Source organism: Panicum virgatum, chromosome 3N, assembly GCF_016808335.1.
Source record: "Panicum virgatum strain AP13 chromosome 3N, P.virgatum_v5, whole genome shotgun sequence".
Classification (NCBI taxonomy): Eukaryota; Viridiplantae; Streptophyta; class Magnoliopsida; order Poales; family Poaceae; genus Panicum; species Panicum virgatum.
The window spans coordinates 4,401,168-4,420,697 of NC_053147.1; the positions used below are offsets into that span (position 1 = coordinate 4,401,168).

Consider the following 19,530-nt stretch of genomic DNA (forward strand, 5'->3'; position numbering starts at 1 on the left):
GATATGTTAATGGCCCATTTAGCGGGGCTAAATCCTAGCCCAATCCACAAATGAAACCTAAGCCTGCTTTAATGGGCTCTTGAGGGGTCCATTCTAATTTACGGTCGCCCCTTCGATTTGATCGGTACGGTCAAATTCCGACAAGATCTGTCTTTCTCTTTTTAGCAAATGTGCGGGACCAATTGATTCTCTTTTTAGCAAATTAACAACGTGCGCTTCGAGAAATCTAGATTAGTCCTACCACCGCTTAGACCCCAGCTCCCCGCGTCCCCAGCCCAACCAGAAGAATTAATTCTCTTTTAGAAATGATAATTTTTTTTGAGGAGGTGGGAAATTGGATGTAAAATTTAGGTGGGCGTGTGAAAATAAAAGTAAATTTCAAACTTTACGTGCAAAAAATAAAACAAAAATTGAAACTAAGAACTTTTCATGAATAAAAATTTAGTAGATATTCAAAAACTTTTTAGATTCTTGATTCATTTCTAAAAAAAATTGTACATGGAGAAACTTTTTACAGTGTGAAGCCAAACAAGTTCCCAAGGTGCCTTGCAGGCTGAGCCAGAACAAGAAGTTTTACCCGTCCAAAGGAACACACGGCGCTTAGCGTCAATCAAATCAATGGGAACATATCGGGTGGAAACCACAATTTCATAAAAACCCGTGCAAACCACAGCAAAAATATTGTCTAAATTCACCAAAAAATCACACATATAGATGATATAATGATACACAACTTTATAAAATATCTTGTCCAAATTCGACTTAATTGAAATTTATTATTTTTATATCTCACAAACGAAGTCGAGTTTGGACAAGATATTTTAAAAGATTGTGTATCATCATATCGTCTACATGTGTGATTTTTTCGGTGAATTTAGACAATATTTTTACCGTGGTTTGCACAGATTTTCACGAAGTTGTGGTTTCCACCCAATATATTCTCCAAATCAATGGCCCCTTTGGGTAACAGAATAGAGCACATTGCATAAATTGAGAAGCTGAAAAAAAAAACAGAGCGTACAATAACCTCTCGCCCTCGCCCACCATGATTCAGGAGGCTACCACGCCAACCGTCGAAGTATTTTTCAAACCGGTCAAGCAACGGCTAAAGGCCACTCATCCGAACTTTTGAGGTGGAGGCCAACATAAGCCAACATAGGCCTCAAAAGCTCTCACCTCACGCTTACAGCCTGTTATCCCTTCTTGGTTCATGCAGATCAAACTGGGTTCCTCAAAGATCGTAGTATCTCGGAGAATTTTGTTTATGCTGCTGACATAATCCAATCTCGCCACAAATGAGAAGTCTCAGCAATGGTCATTAAGTGAGATTTACCACAAAGCATTTGATACGGTCAATTGGTCTTTTCTGGATGCTGTACTTGCTGCTAAGGGTTCCCCCTTCTGTAGCTGCAATGGTTCAGAAACTCGCTATTACTAGTCAGTCGGCTGTTCTGCTCAACGGTAAACCTGAGTCCTTGCCAATGTGGTCGTAGTTTACGCTTCTGCTCAACGATAAACCTGTTTCTTGGATCCAATGTGATCATAGTTTAGGCCAGGGAGATCCTCTTTCTCCTTACCTGTTTATCCTCGTGGCCGATGCTTTGCAGCAGCTTATCCTTGGGGCTCCCCGCCGCGGTGAGCTGGCGCAGCTCATTCGTCTTAAGCAGTGATAATGATGGAAAATAGTTTATGCCTAATAAAACACGAAAAATGCACAGAAGGCCACTAGCTATTTCCTGCTACTAAAAAAAAGGCTATTGATATTGCTTACTACTTGCAGTACTGTGTGCTCGATCGCTGTGCTCGTACAGCCACGAGAGGTATTGCTCACCTGTCACGGATTCACAGTACACGGCTGCCTCAAGTTAGAGGACAGCATACCTGCAACCCACCGCTCCTGTTTGTACTGTGATCTGCCAACTCATCCTTATTTCACACCAGGCTATTTATTCAAAATAAAAAACAACCGAGAGACACGGAAGTCGACCAGCCCAGCGACCAGCACGTAGGTAAGACTTTATGATGTTTTGGTTGGTAGCGACTGAATGCCACGGCCAGAGTATTTTCGTCGCGCTACAGTATTTTGTGGGCGGTGAAAAGCCCTAAATCTATTCATCACGCGCGCGATATTTGCGTGGCGCGTCGCAGAAGCCCCTCACCTGTTCATCTTCTTTCTATAGACATAGGAAAGGGGGGTGGGGTGCGGGAATGGGTGGATGGTGGGCGGAGCGGCTGCCGGCGAGGTCGCCGGCGGCCGGGATGTTGGAGGGCGGCGGCGGCCTTATGATCTGGGTTGCTGGGGTTGGGGTGGCTCCATGGTCGCCGGCCATAGAGGAGAGAGTCGGGGGCGGCGGCCGGGCGGTGGCGACAGTTTGTCTGGTGGAGGGCACGGTGGCGCGGGAGCGCCGGCGGCCTGGCGGAGCTGGATGGCCGGTGGGCGGTGCCGGCGGCGGGAGCGAGGAGAAGACGGCGGCGTGCGACGTTGAGCTAGGTTAGGGAGGGTGGCGGCGGAGGTGCCGGGGGCGGCACCGGAGCCCGGGAGGCGGAGGAGGCGGGGGAACAAGATGGGACGAGCACGGCGGCGCTTTTGCGATGGGATTCCTTCCCATCGCACCTACGATGAATAGAAGCGTGTGGCTACCAACCAAACAACCATATGTTCAAAAAAACGGAATCCAAATAGGAGAGGCATTCGCATGTTTGGGTCGCGTGAAAGGGAAGGATCACGGACTTAAACAGTCGCTTCTCCAACAGCCGACGCAAACGCCGCTTGCTCCTCCCCGTGTCGCCCGAGATCCCCACACCGTGCCGCTTGCTTGTTGCTGCGGCCCGCCGCGCTAGCGGCTCCCTGATGCGGATCTGCCTCACCAGTCGCGACCCGTCCTCACTAATGATGGCGGCTCCCTAACGTGCGCGGAACCACCTCGCCGACCGCACCCCATCATAGATTCACCTCCTCACCATCGTCAACTCGTTGTCCGCAGGCCGTCATGGATCCGCCTCGCCAGCCGCGCCCCATCCCAGGACCTTGCTGTCCTAGACGCCTCACCCCGACCCCTCTATGAGCCCACCACTACGTGCGCGAGAGATTGCATCGCAGAGAAAGAGGTGATGCTTTGCATTCCACCTCATCTCGGACGCAAAATGGGTCCTCTGGTTGATTGTGTCGTCTATTAAAGCGTGTGTTTCATAGGCAAAAACACTGTGCATGATTTTTTTTGTGTTTGGATTGCCCTTTGCGTGCTCTGTTGGAGCTTAGTCTAAGCTGAAAGATTTTCTAAGGCTAGTCTCAATGGGAGTTTCATGGAGGGTTATCATCAATTTTGTTGATATGGTAAGAAGAGAGAATGGTATAGTTTCATGAGATGTGAGAAGAGTTTTATCATCATGAAATTCATCTGGCACAATTACCTAGTTTCAGTCTAGGTAACTGTGCCCATGAAACTCCCACTGAAATTGGCCTAAGGTAACAAACAAGTCCAATTCCGAACAAAATGGGGTAAAGAGGGATGATTCACTAGCTCTAATTCTAATGTACTCTTTCCATCTCAAAATAAATGTACTTTTGGAGTTCAAAAATTATCTCAAAATAAATGCATATCTATAAATGGAACAACCTAACTCTAGTTGTCCTTTCTATTATCTCTTCTTCTAAGTTGCACTGATGGTATATATGTAATTTCGCACTACAATTGATCTTCGCTTCTAAACTCTAGAGGTCCACTTATTTCATGAAGGAGAAAGTAGACATCATTTTATGGAACCCACCTATAGAAAAAAAAATGAGACTCCCGGCACCCGGATGGTTCCGGCCGGCATGGCGGCCTACCGGCTCTTTTCGTGTATCTTCCCCCTTCAACGAGGGAAGAATGGCCGACCAATTTTTTATTCCCTCGTGTCGAACGAGTTGGGAGGTCGATTTGTATCCCTGACACTGAACTTTCACACTGTGCAAAAATCGGTTTGGTGAGCTCACGGTCGATTTATCAGCACCCTGGAGCTGCCCTGTATCTACCACACATAGAGACATCGTGAAGGATCTTGAAAAAAAAAACATAGAGCAGAGGAGCGAAGAGCAGAGAGGAGTGGGAAGAGCAAGCAATGGCGGCGGCGGCAGCTTCGGTGGTAGCTGAGGCGGAGGGGGAGGAGGTGACCAACAGGCAGGTGATCCTGAAGCGCTACGTGAACGGGTGCCCCACGGTGGACGACATGGAGGTGGTCGCCGGCGCCGTGCGCCTGGCCGTGCCGCCCGGGTCGGCGGCCGTCCTGGTCAAGAACCTGTACCTCTCGTGCGACCCCTACATGCGCACCCGCATGACGAGGCACTCCGAGACCAGCAACTTCGTCCCCGACTACGTCCCTGGGAAGGTTTGTTTTGTGTTGTGTGCCAACATCACAATCCACTATTCTTCCTGTCTGCTATTTTCATAGATTGTGTAGTGTACATGCTTTGAGCATGCATGGGTATGCAGATTGTGTGTTTATGTGCTAACATGCATGCTCAATGCAACTTAGTTTTTTTTTCTGATTTTTTTTGCTTCATCAATTCCGTTGGAAGTTTTACTGTCTGAATTCTGAGGATGAAGTGTTTCTATTTCTACATGCTATGGACATGGATGGAGCTGTCAGCAGGTTCTCGACAATTGTAGCGTGTGCAAGGTGGTGCTATCCGGCCACCCGGATTTCAAGCCCGGCGATCTTCTGTGGGGTGTGACCGGGTGGGAAGAGTACAGCCTCATCCCCAATCCAGTGTTCTGCCACAGGATAAATCACCAAGAATTTCCACTCTCCTATTACACCGGCGTTCTTGGTGAGTTTCAACAAGTTGTTAGTAATAACCAATTGTACATTTCAAAGCAAGCACTGATTAATGCCCAAAATCCTAAGATTCACTGAAAAAACTTTCTCTCTTTTTTTTTTTGCAATTGTAAAACTAACCCGATGAATTCAGGTGTGCCGGGCCTCACTGCATATGCTGGACTTTTTGAAGTGGCCAAGGCCAAGAAAGGTGAGTCTGTCTTCGTCTCCGCGGCAGCAGGCGCCGTCGGTCAGATCGTTGGGCAGCTTGCTAAGCTCACAGGCTGCTACGTTGTCGGCAGCGCCGGCTCTGATCAGAAGGTCAATCTGTTGAAAACAAAGTTTGGCTTCGACGACGCTTTCAATTACAAGAAGGAGCTGGACCTCAACGCTGCCTTGAAGAGGTTGCGATCGACGAACCAACGACAAAGTTTTTGTTTTCAGTTTCTTTTGTATGCTCATGATGAAGATGAATCAATCATATATATGAAACTCCTTGGATCATCTTGAAGGTGCTTACCTCATGGCATCGACGTCTACTTCGAGAACGTGGGCGGCGCGATGCTGGACGCCGTCCTGCGCAACATGCGCCACCGCGGCCGGATCGCCGTGTGCGGGCAGGTCTCGCAGTACAACCTGGAGCGGCCGGACGGCGTCGACCTCTTCCAGCTCGTCGGCAAGCACATCCGCATGGAGGGCTTCCTGGTGTCCGAGTACGCCGGCGACTACAGCCGGTTCGAGGAGGAGATGGCGCGGTACCTCAAGGAAGGCAAGGTCGTCTGCGTGGAGGACGTCGCCGAGGGGATCGAGGCGGCGCCGGCAGCACTCGTGGGGCTCTTCGCCGGCCGCAACGTCGGCAAGCAGGTGGTCGCCGTCGCAAGGGAGTAGTTGAGATATCAGACGTGCGTTGGGTGCCGTACCATGCCATAGGCATGGACAGATGGTTTCCCATTTCACCAAACATTATTATACATTGCTCGAAGATACATTCGACACGTAATTGTTCTGGAGAAGAATTGTGCACTGTTCAGCTTCAAAGCTGTCTTCTTCCGTTCAACATTTTTTTTTACAAAATGAAACCTTAGAATAATCTTGTTGTCTCACTCGACCAAAAAAAAATCAGGTTCTAGCTGGTTATGGTGTGAGCAAGGTGGTAGCATCCGGCCGGATTTCAAGGTAGGCGATCTCGTGTGGGGAAGAACCGGATGGGAGGAACTCACTTGCATCATCACTAAACCAGAGTCTCTTTTAAAGATCAAACACTCCGAAATGCCCCTCTCTTACTATACAGGTGTTCTTGATGAGCTGATTTTCAGTTCTCACTCTTGCGCATCGCCAGCAGAATGTCATCTTTAATCATTCAGAAGCTTCTCCAATGATCCAAATAGACGCTATAATCTGTTTCCCCGGCCGGGAAGACAACGAACCTCATTCAAAATCCTCAAGTGTTACAGAATGCAAAGTTGTTTTTCCCCCTAACTGTATGCTACAACCACAACCATCATTCAGGTATGCCAGCCTTACTGCTTACGTAGGACTTTATGTTGTGGCCAAGGCTAAGAAAGGAGACTGTCTTCAATTCAGCGGCAGCAGGCGCCGTTGGTCAAATTGTTGAGCAGCTTGCTAAGCTCACTGGCTGCTATGTTGTTGGAAGTGCTGGTTCTGATGAGAAGGTCTTCTGCAGGAAAAAAAACAGCAAACAATTTACACAGATAATGTACTGTTATCTACTGCAACGTACCTAATGAATTGGGGATGGCTTTTGTCACCAATGGAAGAGCTAGAAAAGTTCCAACCAAATCACATAACCTAACTTTGATGTGCAGACGGAGGATTAGAAAGAGGGTTAGCCTAGCATGGTGGAAGAGAATCACTCGCTTAACCAGAATGCTTGCCATCATCCACCTTTCATCCATCATATGAAGGCTCCCAGATGGACCAAATAGTAGAGATAGGCAAGTCATTCTTGGCTAAGGGAGATAAGGCTCTTCATCGCCATGTAAGGCCTCCCTCCCTCATCAACACTTGTTTGCCAATGCCATAGGCTAGTAGCTTTGTTGGTTTGACATTCAGGCAAGCAAGAGCCAGGTATTTATAATGTGGGTAAGAGGAGAAATCAGGTAATGCTGGGCTGCCATGTTGTGATTTGCATCACACAGCACTGACCTTTCCCTCTGTATCGGATATATTCTTCGGCTATCAGTCTTTTCAAGAAATTCTGAATGGATAAGTACATATATAACTAGGAAGTTTGTATTATGTCAGTGCACAGTAGCTACATGATTGAAAATCGCCTGTCTTTTCTGATATTTTTCAGAAATGCTTGGGCTTTCAGATCAATGATCTTTTGAGACAAGCATACACATTACAAATTTGTATGACCGTTATCCTTATATTACATTATTACTCACAAGAGGTAGTTCTCTGGACTCTCTCTTAGAGGCTAATCACGAGAAGTTCTTCAATTGGAATGAAAATTGAGTAACATCAGCAGGAAAATCTAATCATGAACAGCCTGAACCAACTCCATACCTAAGAATGCTCATCCCTTGCTTAATTGCTCAAGTTAGAAGTTTGTAGCAAATATGAGGATACTAATTATTCAAGTCTAATTCTTTACTTTTGAACATTAAATTCTGGAATAAAATTGAAAGCGACCTAATCATGTGTATTATTCCACATTATGTAAAGATAAGCGGAGAATCAAGGTGCCTTTTGTTTGTTACTACTACTGTCTATTGCATTGTTGTGTTCTTTATATACCAGGGAACATGTAGGAACTTAAGAGCTAGCATTGGACATCAGAAAAGTTTAGAGTACTTGTGCAAAAAAGTGTTAATTATCTCTTGAAACTCCAGGGAAAGACCAGGTGGTTGTAGGCACGGGCAATCTCTCTAAAAAAATGGATATCTGCCACCTCAGAGTACGAAAATATTATATGAACTTGCAGCTTGATAGAAGTGGCAAACCTTTTTTTTTTTTTGAAAGGCGCAAACCTAATTTCTTCTTTCGATAAAATGAAATATTCTTTTTTGACAAGTGGCGCCTGCAAGATTTGCATATATACCCCGTTTTCCCTTTTATGTTCGTTCCAGAGGACGTCGCTTTCAAATGGGATAGATGCTATCCCCCACGGAATTGGCGAATTGCCAAAGCAAGGAGCCCTCATGGAACTCATGGAAGATATAGGTTTGACATTAGATACCGACGCCTAGACTTGGCATAGGTCCTCCTGCAAGTGGTTGATGTGAACTTTGACTCTTTGAGATGCCACGATGAAAAGAGTCAAAGTATCAAAGATCCTATTCTGAACGATATCGCATTAATGTATCGGCGGCAAACTTGTGAAAGCAAGAATCCAGTATGGCTGCCATGCCCCAACTGTCTCTATATGCTTCCAGGTGGCCAAGTTTCTAGTGGAAGAATTAGTTCCATGGAATGGAGCTGTAAATCACCTTCGCAGCAGCTTCCGCCCACTGCATCTTGATTACGCACATTGTAAATAATCAACAGCTAACAGGCCTGCATGTCAACCTACGCATATTGTGAACTGCTGGTATGCCATGCTAGAATATGACAGAAAAGATGAGCGCGTACATGTAGGGGTGGTGATGGACCATAGCTCTAATACTCTCTTCATAATGCAACTTAGCTCTTAATATTTTTATCTTGAAATTAAATAAAATTAGAGTCCGACCCTTAGATTATGTAAGCTAAAATTAAAGTCCTCTAGCACCCTAGGTACACGTCCGGGTTGCGCCGGCCGCCGCAGCCACCTCCCTTACCGCGAGCTCGATCGGCCGTCGTGCTTCTTTGTCTCCCTCCCGACGTCTCTAGCAGCCGTGCACAGACCGCGTTGGCGTTGGTCACGCACAATCGCCTTCCAGGAGCCGCCGTGAACAGCAGCCATCCCTGCCGACGGGCGCCGGCGCCGGAGCAGTCAGTACCTCAGAAAGGTAATGGGCTAAAAAAACTGGGCCTTCGCCAGGCTATGGTCCTCAGAAAGGTAATGGGCTCGTGAAACTGGGCCTTCCCTCAGCGCGGCCCAAACCATCGCTCCCCAGCAGCTCGCGAGGTCCGATCCAAGCCGCACATATGCGATCCTACGGCCAAGAATCACTCAAGCCCGGGCGGTAACCGGAATACCGTCCAGCCCGGACGGTGAACGAAACCCCGTCCAGTCGTCCACCCCCTAGCAGGGCCGGGCGGGCGGAGACGCCGGCGCGCGCGGCCGCCACCCCACGACGGCGGCGGCCGGCGGGCGCCAGCTTGCTTCTCCGCGCACGGCTCGCGTTCCCATTGCCGCGCACGCTTCGTCGCGGCAGGGATCGGACGAGGGTGGGTGGGTGCTGCCCGGCGCCGCTGCCGCTTGCCTTGCCACCGCGCGCTGCGTCGCCGTGGCGAGGCGAGAAGGCCGCAGGACCGCGCGTCCGCGCCGCCACCGATCGCCCATGTCCTGTTCGGACCCGCCTCGCACCCAGCCTCTGCTGAACGGCAAGTTCCATGACACGGACGCGCGCACACTCCTATACGACTGCCGGGACGTGCGGGTGCGGCGCCTCTCCGGCGAGGCAAGCGAACACGGACGAAGCAGAGGAAGTGCTGGTTTTTGGACTTCTGATGAGGTTTGTAAGGGAAGACTTTTTCTTATCAGTTCATATATATTTGGGTGAACTGGTGGGTGCATACGTCTAAATATTTCCTACCTTGTTCCCTTATCTACTACTGATTACAGGAGCAACACAGTGTATTATCTTAAACAAATTCGGTACATTATCTGAAAAAATTGCTTGCATGCTGCCTCTTCAGGTAAAACTCCTGAGAACCAAGTTAGGCTTGGATGAAGTTTTTACCTACAATGACGGGCTGGACCTCAATAAGGAATTGCAGAGGTTTGGTTTGTGATTTTAGAACCCCCCCCCCCCCTATCTCCAACCTGAAAAATATAGAATCCCGTCGGGAACTTATGGCTTGCTTGATTTTCGGTAAAATGGCTAATTTCATCCTTCAATTTTCCTCTAAGGCTCAAATTTATCCTTAAACTATCAAATGGCCCAATTTAGTTCTCAAAATTTTCATTTAGGTTCAATTTAGTCACTAGAGTGTATGTAAGGTTCTGGACATGTTACCAATTCCAACAACGGTTTCGACTCAAGTGGTATACTAACTCATAATTCACTAACATAGCTAAAATTAAGTTATTGATGATCTTGTATCTATGAATAAAAGATTTACATGTTTTGTTTATTCGAACATTCTGATTGTTTGTTGAACCATATTTTTTGCGGGACATCAAATGTGAGGAAAAATTAGAGGTAAAAAAAGAGTCTATTTATATCTATTGACTTACTTTTACATCACCCATTGTTGACTAGGTGTACCAACATGGCATGCCACACAAGATTAGGGATGATATTGAGCTTAAATAGAAAGTTTGAGGATGAAATTGTTCAATTTCATAGTTGAGGAATGAATTTTAACCTGAGGCAAAAGTTGAGAATTAAAATTGGATATTTTGCTTTGATTTTTGATAGAATATTATTTTCCAAATCCCGATTGAATTCCTCTGTTCCGAACTACAATAAAGGCTCAAAACAAACTTTCGGTATTCACGGAGCGTGATATGTGCAGTAGTTAATAGGAAAATGAGCACCGTGTGTGACCAATTAATAGTGAATTACAAACAAGATTTTGCCTAAGGAAACCGTGATTCATGCAAATGGTGAAAGACACAATTATGGATCCAAGAACACATTCTCTGATTGGGTTCTTTATTTCACAACGGATACAGAAGCACATGTGACTATTGGAAAACACAATTATGGATCCAGGAACACAATCTCTGATCGAGATCTTTACTTGACACAGGATGACACGAGCAAACACAAACACACAGGTCGGCAGGAGCAAAGATCTGCTCGGTACATACAGATGCAGGGGCACAATGCAACGAGACGTCAGGCACCACCAGATCACGAGCAGTGGTTGTTCTGCATTATATTACGAGATGTGCAAATGTTCTTGTTAAAAATAGCATTAGATTGGGAGTAGGAACTAGTAACAGTGAGAAGATGTTATGGAGAGATCTGAAAATCCTGAGCAGTGTCTTTCTACTTATTAATGAATGCCGGACAATGTTCCAGGTCTTTCAAAAAAAAAAATACTGAGCAATGTTAGTTCTTACCTGCTTTGACCCTTTGAGAACGGGACAAAATCCATGGATTGTAAGTTCCACTATGTCCCCTTCAGTCGTTTTCTTGTGAAACTTCTTGTAAATGACACCTGTTGCCCCCCACAATAGCCCATTCACCCCTGATGACATCTAATCCCATCACCTGAAAAGTGGAACCCTTGAACCTACACCAATTATTCGTACATGATAGTAAGAGAACACCAAGTAACTGGTACAAATCAAATGCGACTATGTAAGACTTCTCATGAATAATTCATACTACGAATGAAATACTCCTACCTGCCATCCTCAAAGGCCCGACAGAAGAAATTCTGCCAGATTTGGTTGACACCGGTGTTCATATGCATGCCCTGTGCGCGGGCGATGACTTTGGCGTTCGGATCAGGGCCGTCGCGTACTTCCCAGTTGTTCCCAACCAGCGAACCCAACCCGTTCTTGCTTACAAGTGACTCTTGGTTACAGTTTGGGCCGGAGGTCGTGTGGTACAGGTAGAGGCCACTGAACTTGAGCTCGTTGCGCTCCACAAGCGCAGGGGTGATTTGGAAGGTGGCCATGGCTGGATGCCTAGATGCAGTGCAGGGAGCTAGAGAGATGATCGTTGCTTAAGTGCTTATTCTGTATCTGCTCTGGTGTGAGAAATTGAAGCCAGGATACTGGTATTTATAGAGAGAGGAGTGCATGCATCACGTGGAAGTATGCTTGGAGGGACATGCTGTCTCTCGTGCAGTAGTCAAACACATCATTTAATCATCTGCTGGTACATTTAACTCCATAGTGACGGCAATGCAAGCTCGTACACAAGCACTCCAACACACGTGTGTCACGGCCATCACCTAGTAAGGTCCTCTTTAGATTAGTCCTCTCCTTTTAGTCCTTTTTTAGTCCCTAGTGAGCCAAACACAAGAACTAAAAGAGGGACTAAAACCTTTAGTCCATTAGTCCCTAAGGGATGGCTAAAATGGACTAAAAGTCCTACTTTCCACCATCTGCCCTTCCCCACCAACCCTATCCGGTCGTGAACCTCTCGTTCTCGCTCCTTCTGGTTTCCTCGCCCCCCTCCTTGCTCCTCTAGTTTCCTAGCCGCCACCCCACACGCTCCTCTGATTTCCCCGCCGTCGTCACGATGTTATCCAGCAGCCTCCTAGCCTGCCGACCAATGCCCCGGGCACGGCCGGGCCTGCTGCTGTCGGCATCGCCGCCCTCCACAGCTAGACGGGACACCCGTCGGCTCACAACCTCCTCACCACGATGCTGCGGTCATCGCTATACCGGTCTTGCACCACCCACGACGGATTGTTGGGGTCGCCGGAGCCCGGGGCGGTGCGGGCGTCTCCCTCCTCGCTGCATCTTAGGCCTCCTCACTTGACGAGGAGCGCAGTGCGATGGCTGAGCCGATGCTACATCGCCGCGGCGCACCCACGCGCCCGCCCCTGGTGACAAGTGCCGAGAGGAGGGCGGCCCACCTCCGCGGTGGCCCCACTGTGGCTTTGGGTCCATCCCTCCGCCCGCTTCTTGTCTGGCGATGTGGGGCGGGCGAGCTCACGTGTGTTGCTTGGCTGCTGGGTTGGGATGGAGGGAAGTGAAGGGGATGGCGAGAGAGGGGAAGAAGAAATGCCAAGTGGGAGGGCAGGGGTAACATAAGTAGAGCAAGATAGGAGGCAGGGGTAACATAGTCTTTGTAGATTAAAAGGATCCAAATAGGGTCTAAGATCTAGTAGCTTCTTAGAACATTGAAGTACAATGAAGAAATTTAGTAAATCATGATGGGTATATGGATATTACATGGAAAACGATTCAAATGACTTGGAAAATATGGGTACCGTACCGGATCCAAGTTTGGCAAAGGCAACAACAAGGCTTGTTCTTGAAGCAAATAAGTAAAGTGACCCATAAAAAAGATCCCCTGACAAATCAGTATGAGTGAACTGTAATGAACATGTAAGTCTAGATGATCTGTTATTGATCTATCCAATTAGTGTAAATTTGACATGGTTCTGCCAAAAATACTATGCCGGCCTAGGTTCTAAAGTATCATGCCACGCATCTAGACAAATATTGCGAAACGGAGGGAGCGACTATATAACTGTTCAGATGAAAAGGAGATGCATATATTTCTATGTTTTGGTTGCTCATCAACTATATATATGTTTTTAACACTACTAAAGTCTTACCGTTTTTGAAATTATTAAAGCTTACTTGTAATATAATTTCAGTTAAATGCATGCTACAAGTAGAGCAGTTCATGATTAAGATAAACTCTTGCTATTCATTGCCTTGTGGGCCCGGGGATATAATTACTAAAATGATATCTGCGCGTGCATAAACACACGTGAATCACGAGACTGGAACGGTGGCAGGCCCGTGCAGACATCCATGATTAACCATGCAGCTCCCCAACCACTGTAAATACCAAAGGATGTCCTTATTTGGTCCCAGAGTAACGGAACATGTCCAGTCGATTATCAAGCTCACCGTACCAACGGTTAGATAAAAGTTGAACACAAAGCGCGGAAGCAAGCAAAAAAGCAAACAACTCGAGCAAAAGATACCACAAAAGTTTCACTTGACTAAGCATGCAATTAAATAAAGATTAGCACATTTCAAAATCAAGTGGAAGCAAAGCTTAGCCAACAAGCCGATCAAAAGTCTCACAAAAAAAAATCCAAATTAATCACTATAGAAGAGACCTCTTAGTTAAATATGTAAAGACTAGTAAAAATTATCAACCACAAGAGCTAATCAACAAGAGAACATATCGGGTGGAAACCACAACCTTCGTGAAAATCCGTGCAAACTACGGCAAAAAAAGTTGTCTAAATTCACCAAAAAATCACACATGTAGATGATATGGTGATACACAACTTTGTAAAATATTTTGTCCAAACTCGACTTCGTTTGTGAGATATAAAAATAATAAATTTCTAATAAATTTTTGGTTTCCACCAGATATGTTCCCAATCAGAGAAAGCTAAAGCATGCAAAGATTGATAAAGATTAGAAATAAATCTAAAAACCTAGCTAAGCATATAATCAGGAAATAAATAACAAGGTCAAAATAAAGTGCAAACCAAGATGGCAGCAAGCAGCAAGCAGCTGCAGCCCTGCTCTATCTTGGTCCAGCTGCTGCGCCTGGCCAGCACGTGCTGGCCTGCTTACTCCTCCTGGACCACGATGGCTGGCTTGCCACCTGCCTGAGCTCGATGGCTGTCACAGCCGGCCTCTTCTGCTCTCCCGCAGAATTTTTTTTATTTTTTTTTCAATTTATCAAAAATATATATCCAAATTTTTTTTTGCAAAAATGTAACCCTGCCGCCGGTTCATTTGGCGGTAATGAGATACCGCCGGATGAACCGGCGGTAAGGGTTCTGGCCCACCGCCTGACAACATATCGCCAGTTCATCCGGCGGTAAGATGCTAGGCCAATGGGCCTTCGTGGGCCGGTAACTTACCGCCGGATGGCCCCCCTCTTAATCCCGCCCACCGCCGCCCGCCAGCCCGCTCACTCCCCGCGCCGCCGTCCGCCCGCCAAGCGCCGCTCGCTCTCGCGCGCCGCCGCCCGCTCTCGCGCGCCGCCGCCCGCCAGCCCCGCGGCCCGTCCGCTCCGCCGCCCGCGTCGCGGCTCGTGAGGGCCGGCCCCCGCGCGCCGGGGTTTGGCCGGCCGGCGCTCCCCTGGCCACGCGCTCGCCCTTTGGTTCGCGCGCCCACTAGTGTGTTAGGTATATTTTTATTTTTAGTTTTACTAATAATAATTTGTAGATTAGTATTACAAATATTAGTGATTTAGATATAGTTTTAGATGTAGAAATAGTTTTAATAAATATTAGTGATTTACGTATAATTATTTTTAATATGAAATCGTAGAACTTGAAATTGAAAATATTAGTTTACAGACGAATATAATTTCATATATAAATATTAATGAGTCCAAACAGACATATCATAAAAATATTATTAATTGATATTATATTACATAGAAAACCTATGAATATATGTCAGTAATAGTAATAGAAATTAAGATAGATGTAAATAGTAATAGAAATTGTAGAGAAACAATTAAGATAGATGTAAAAATAGCAGAATTATTTATTAGCGTTGATTAAATTCTAAGGGTAAGTAATTATTGTCGTAAATATTGGCAGACATGTCAGATGATTTATATTTTCAAGTGTTCTATGGGTCAGGAGAAGTTAGATATGGTCCTGAAGGGATAGATTTGTCAGAGTTTAGCTCGATCACAAAAAAAAGTATCCCGAGCTAGAGAGAGGACTTGAATTTCAATATCCAATTGGCTATATAAAGCTTTCAGCCTTAGTCGAGATGAACATGAGATCTCTGTCATGGCAGTGGTCAGTCGAAGGGAACCAGTATTTTGGGAGCTATTGCCGCTTGAAGGGACGCAAAACTGGAGGAACTATGTCAATATAAGTAGTAGCCGAGGCTTACCGCTTGTGTTCTTTGTTCAAGCATTCGAGAAGATTAGTTTTAGAATTGAAGCGGGCGGGGATCATGAAGGCCAGGGAGATATAGTATCGGAAGAAACTGAGACGATGCATAAATCTCATGAAGAAGGTGGTGAACTCGAGATTTTAGAAGATGATAGACATCGAAATCGTAATTGAAACTCATGAATATCTCATAAAAATATATTTTCACAAACTATTAGAGTTAAATCTAATTTGTATAAATTTTTTAAAAAATATTTCCCTAACCTCGGCTATCTCTATTATTTTCTGAAATATCTCTAAATGTAAAGAAAATAATTACAGTTCAGACAGTCTATAAAATAATTATACAATTAATTACAGCAGTGAGAGCATATAAAATAAAAAAAATTGTGGGAATACCTACCGCCGTTTCAAACGGCGGTAGGGCGCTGGCCGTCTACAGGACAGCTACAGCCGGCTATAGCCACGCTGTAGCCCGGCGGTAGCACCTACCGCCGGTTCGTTTGGCGGTAAGGAGCTACCGCCGGATGAAACGGCGGTAAGTTCCATGGGCCGTGGGCCAAGGATCTTACCGCCAGTTCATCCGGCGGTAGCTCCTTACCGCCAAACGAACCGGCGGCAGGGTGACATTTTTGCAAAAAAAATATAACGACATATATTTTTGATAAATCGAATAAAAAATAATATAAAAATAAAAAAAACTCTCTCCCGCAAAGCCATGTGGGCCGTCTGCCCGCCTGCCCACGGTTTGCTGGGCCGTGCGTGGCTGGCCTGCAGAGGCGGGCCGAGCAGTGCGCCCCGACCCATAAATTCTATTAGGGAGAGTTTTTTTTTGAGAAAAGCTATATGACGACTGGTCGCGCTACTGTGCGAGCGCGCGACCATCCAACCCAGCAGGACGTGCCCAAACCGGCCCACTACGCACACCCCCACCCCCCTCCTCATCCGGACACACCTCCCCTCCCCTCCCGCACCTTCCAAAAGTGAATCTCGGCGGTTTTCGTTTCCAAAACCTTCCACGGCAGTTCTACTCGGTGGTGGGTGGGCGCGGGCCGGCGGCGAGGTGAGGCTGCCCTGCTGGAACATCGGCGAGGCGCGGGCGGTGCGGGTGGATCCCGCACGCGGAGCAGTGGCGGAGGCGCCATGGCGGGAACATCCGCAAGCGGCGCTGGAGAGGAGCCCCCCCCCCCCCCCCGCCCCCGCCCCCGGTTGGTGCTGGCCGCGGCGGCATCGGCGGCTTGCGTCGAGGGACGAAGGCATTAGCGATGCGGGGCCCCAGGCCGACTACTTCCTCTACCTCCGCGGGTGCAGGTTCCGACGACAACGACGCCAAGGATGAAGTTGTGGGTCGCCGGCAAACGAGGGTGTCCAGCCGCGGGGGAGGCGCTGCCTCCCCTATGAGGGCAGCGTCAGCGAGTACTGCTGCTACTTCCGGCAAGGCACCACTCCCTCCCATCGGCAAATCATGGTGGCGCTCTATTCCCTTCCTCCCCCCACCCATCCTCTCTCCTTCCCCTATTTTGCGTTCTGTTAGGCAGTTTTGTGGTGCGTTTGATAGAGTGCCTCCAATTGCTAAAGCTGCATACTATTTTCCAATGCCTTGTTAGGTAGTTTTTGTGGTGCCTTGTTTATGATTTCAATATTAAGAGCAAGGATTAGTTTTGTGATTTCAATATTTTCGTCAGTGATGATTGATCAACCATTGGATTTGGGGAGAGGCAAATCGAACCGTCGCTGAATGAGGTCGCCGTGTTTCGCTGAAGTGTCGCTGAATTGATTTGTTCCATTTGAGCATTACTGAAATGAACATACAACCCCTGGTTAGAATTGCTGGTGACGTTTCCATGATGGGCTCTTTTGTAGTTTTGTGGAATTGATGTGAGAATTTGGGATTATGGGTTGATATGTTCATTTGACAACCATTTTATATTTCCTTTATCTGTTTTTTCGAGTATGAGATTATGATGGGTTTGCTATATCTTGATCATTTTGGCAGTCTTTCATTTACACTGAGTACATTTTTTGCTTGCTTGTATTAACATTTTATTCTCGTTGAAAATTAGTCCAGACTTATCAGATTTACTAATTGCCTTGTATCAGTTTACTGCACTTTTTTCTCTCGAATCAGCTTACATCCATCTAAAAATGCCAGTGTGCTACCTCTCTGAGACTTCCAGTAAATATCTGATATCTAATAATCTGAATCTCTATGTGTCCATTTAGCATGTCAGTGCACTTTGGTCATTGACACCATTTGTTTCAGCTATCTGTCGTGTTTGCATTGATACATCCATTATATAATTTTTGTAAGACCAATCTGATACATTTTCAATAGCATTCCTATTTTGTACAACCCCCCTCCCCCTCGCCTCCATGTAGCAACTTGATTTCTGTTTTTTTTTCAGCAACATATTCATCCCCTCTGTAGTAACTTATTCTGTTATCATGGGGGTTATTTTTTGTCTTACACATTTTCCTTTCGTACTTTTTTATAGCATGGCCCGGAAGCGTAAAACCGAAGCTACTAACACAGTCCCGTCTCCAAAGAGAACAACTAGGGCTACTTCTAGAGCAGACAAAGGTACTTCTAGAGGCAGTGTTGAGAATGATGAAACGACCGAAGCTGATGGAAAAAAGCACGCAGAGCAGGTATCATTGAGAGCAAAAAAACTATGCTGCATGAATCCTTTTTTATGCATAATTTGTATTATGCCACTCTAGCAGTGTTTTAGTCAGAAAAAATATATTTCAGTTGAGCATTGTTTTAGAGTCATTTTAGTTTGCTTATTGCCCTTTTTCTATATCTCAATAAAGGATAGCATGGAACTGGCTTTTTGCATGGAACCTGAACTAATATAATTCAGTTCGGATCGATATGTCATTTATGATATTTTTGATATGATAGTAGTTATTTTAGAGGCTTGTCTGTTCCATTTTCCTCCACCGATAGACAGCAATTGCATAGATGTTTTTTTATGGCATTTTTCCTTTTTTTCTAGCAACTTGATTTTCCTTTCCAGCAACTTTTTCTTTTCCTTAGTAGCAACTTATTCTGTTATCATAGGGGAACTTGATTGTCTGAATTCATAAACTGTGCGGGAACTCATTGAATGCATCTTTTTTTCTTTTAGGATATAAGGAAAAAAGGATCAGCAAAAAAACTGAGCAAGATCAATAGGGATCTCTAGGATAATCAGAAGGGGCGAATTGCAAGTGTTGGGTTTGAGGGACTCCTTGAAATCAAGTGCAACACTGTACCCGAGAAGCTGTCAACTTAGCTAGTTAACATTTTCGACATCAACACGTCCGAGTTGGTGATTTCGTACAGGGGGAGAATAAAGGTGGATGATCAAGCCGTTAAACGAGTGCTTGGGTTACCAATGGGCCCTAACCCGGTTGTTTATGAGAAGAAGAGTTATGCTGATACATTCAGCGAGTTCTACCCAGTGTTTGGCCACGATAATGATCATGAGGCACCAACATTTGTAGAAGTTGACAAATGGTTGTCTGGTGAAGGAAAGAAGTCAACAGATGACAAATGATTGAAGGTCTGGCTAATGTTCGCAATCAGCACCTTCCTGTGCCCAACATCAAGCCCTTTTATTGTGTGCGGGCTTTCCATTCTATTGCAATCACAAAAGATATCAAAGGATATAACTGGTGTAAACTTGTAGTGGACAGGCTAATCAAAGGAATTGCAAAATTTAAGGCTGGGAAGCAAAAGTTTGTGCCCGGGTGCCTCTTCTTCCTCACTGTATGGACACTAGACTTGTAGTGCCCTGTTTTTTTTCTTTTCACATTTCAGCACCTTTCTTTGTGATTAATATGCTTTTTTTGTGCTGCAGATACTGTACCTAGATTCACTTGATGTTGGTGATATTGTCAACAAATATTTGGAAATAAGAGCCGCTGCGTGGACGAGGCAGCTTGTCTCCAAAGTCTGTGCCATGGATAGGTTATCAGAGACTCAGTTCGGCAAACTGCAAGTAAGACTGATCTAGGAATTCAGCAACTTGTTAATATCTCATATTTTTCAACTTATACATGCAAAGTAGCAAGTTATACATGTGAAGTAGCAAGTTATACATGCGAAGT

At 46.0% G+C, this 19,530-nt stretch overlaps 2 protein-coding genes, 1 long non-coding RNA gene and 1 pseudogene across 3 annotated transcripts; 2 read left to right on the plus strand and 2 right to left on the minus strand.

Annotated features, from left to right (window-relative positions):
* The first annotated feature begins 3,832 nt into the window (after positions 1-3,832).
* LOC120663777 (NADPH-dependent oxidoreductase 2-alkenal reductase-like) lies at positions 3,833-5,887 on the plus strand. Its single transcript, XM_039942682.1, has 4 exons — positions 3,833-4,368; positions 4,633-4,810; positions 4,952-5,201; positions 5,310-5,887. The coding sequence occupies exons 1-4, from the start codon at positions 4,102-4,104 to the stop codon at positions 5,683-5,685; spliced, it is 1,071 nt and encodes a 356-aa protein (XP_039798616.1). The 5' UTR covers positions 3,833-4,101; the 3' UTR covers positions 5,686-5,887.
* On the minus strand, positions 5,710-6,870 carry LOC120663780. The gene is made up of 2 exons (XR_005670620.1): positions 6,612-6,870; positions 5,710-6,475 (listed from the first exon to the last, which is right to left on the minus strand). It is a non-coding gene; the product is annotated as an uncharacterized LOC120663780 (long non-coding RNA).
* Positions 6,871-9,031: 2,161 nt separating this feature from the next.
* LOC120663779 lies at positions 9,032-10,992 on the plus strand. Its single transcript, XM_039942684.1, has 3 exons — positions 9,032-9,422; positions 9,607-9,689; positions 10,666-10,992. The coding sequence occupies exons 1-3, from the start codon at positions 9,249-9,251 to the stop codon at positions 10,823-10,825; spliced, it is 417 nt and encodes a 138-aa protein (XP_039798618.1). The 5' UTR covers positions 9,032-9,248; the 3' UTR covers positions 10,826-10,992.
* Positions 10,533-12,599, minus strand: LOC120663778 (annotated as a pseudogene).
* Between the last annotated feature and the right edge of the window lie 6,931 nt (positions 12,600-19,530).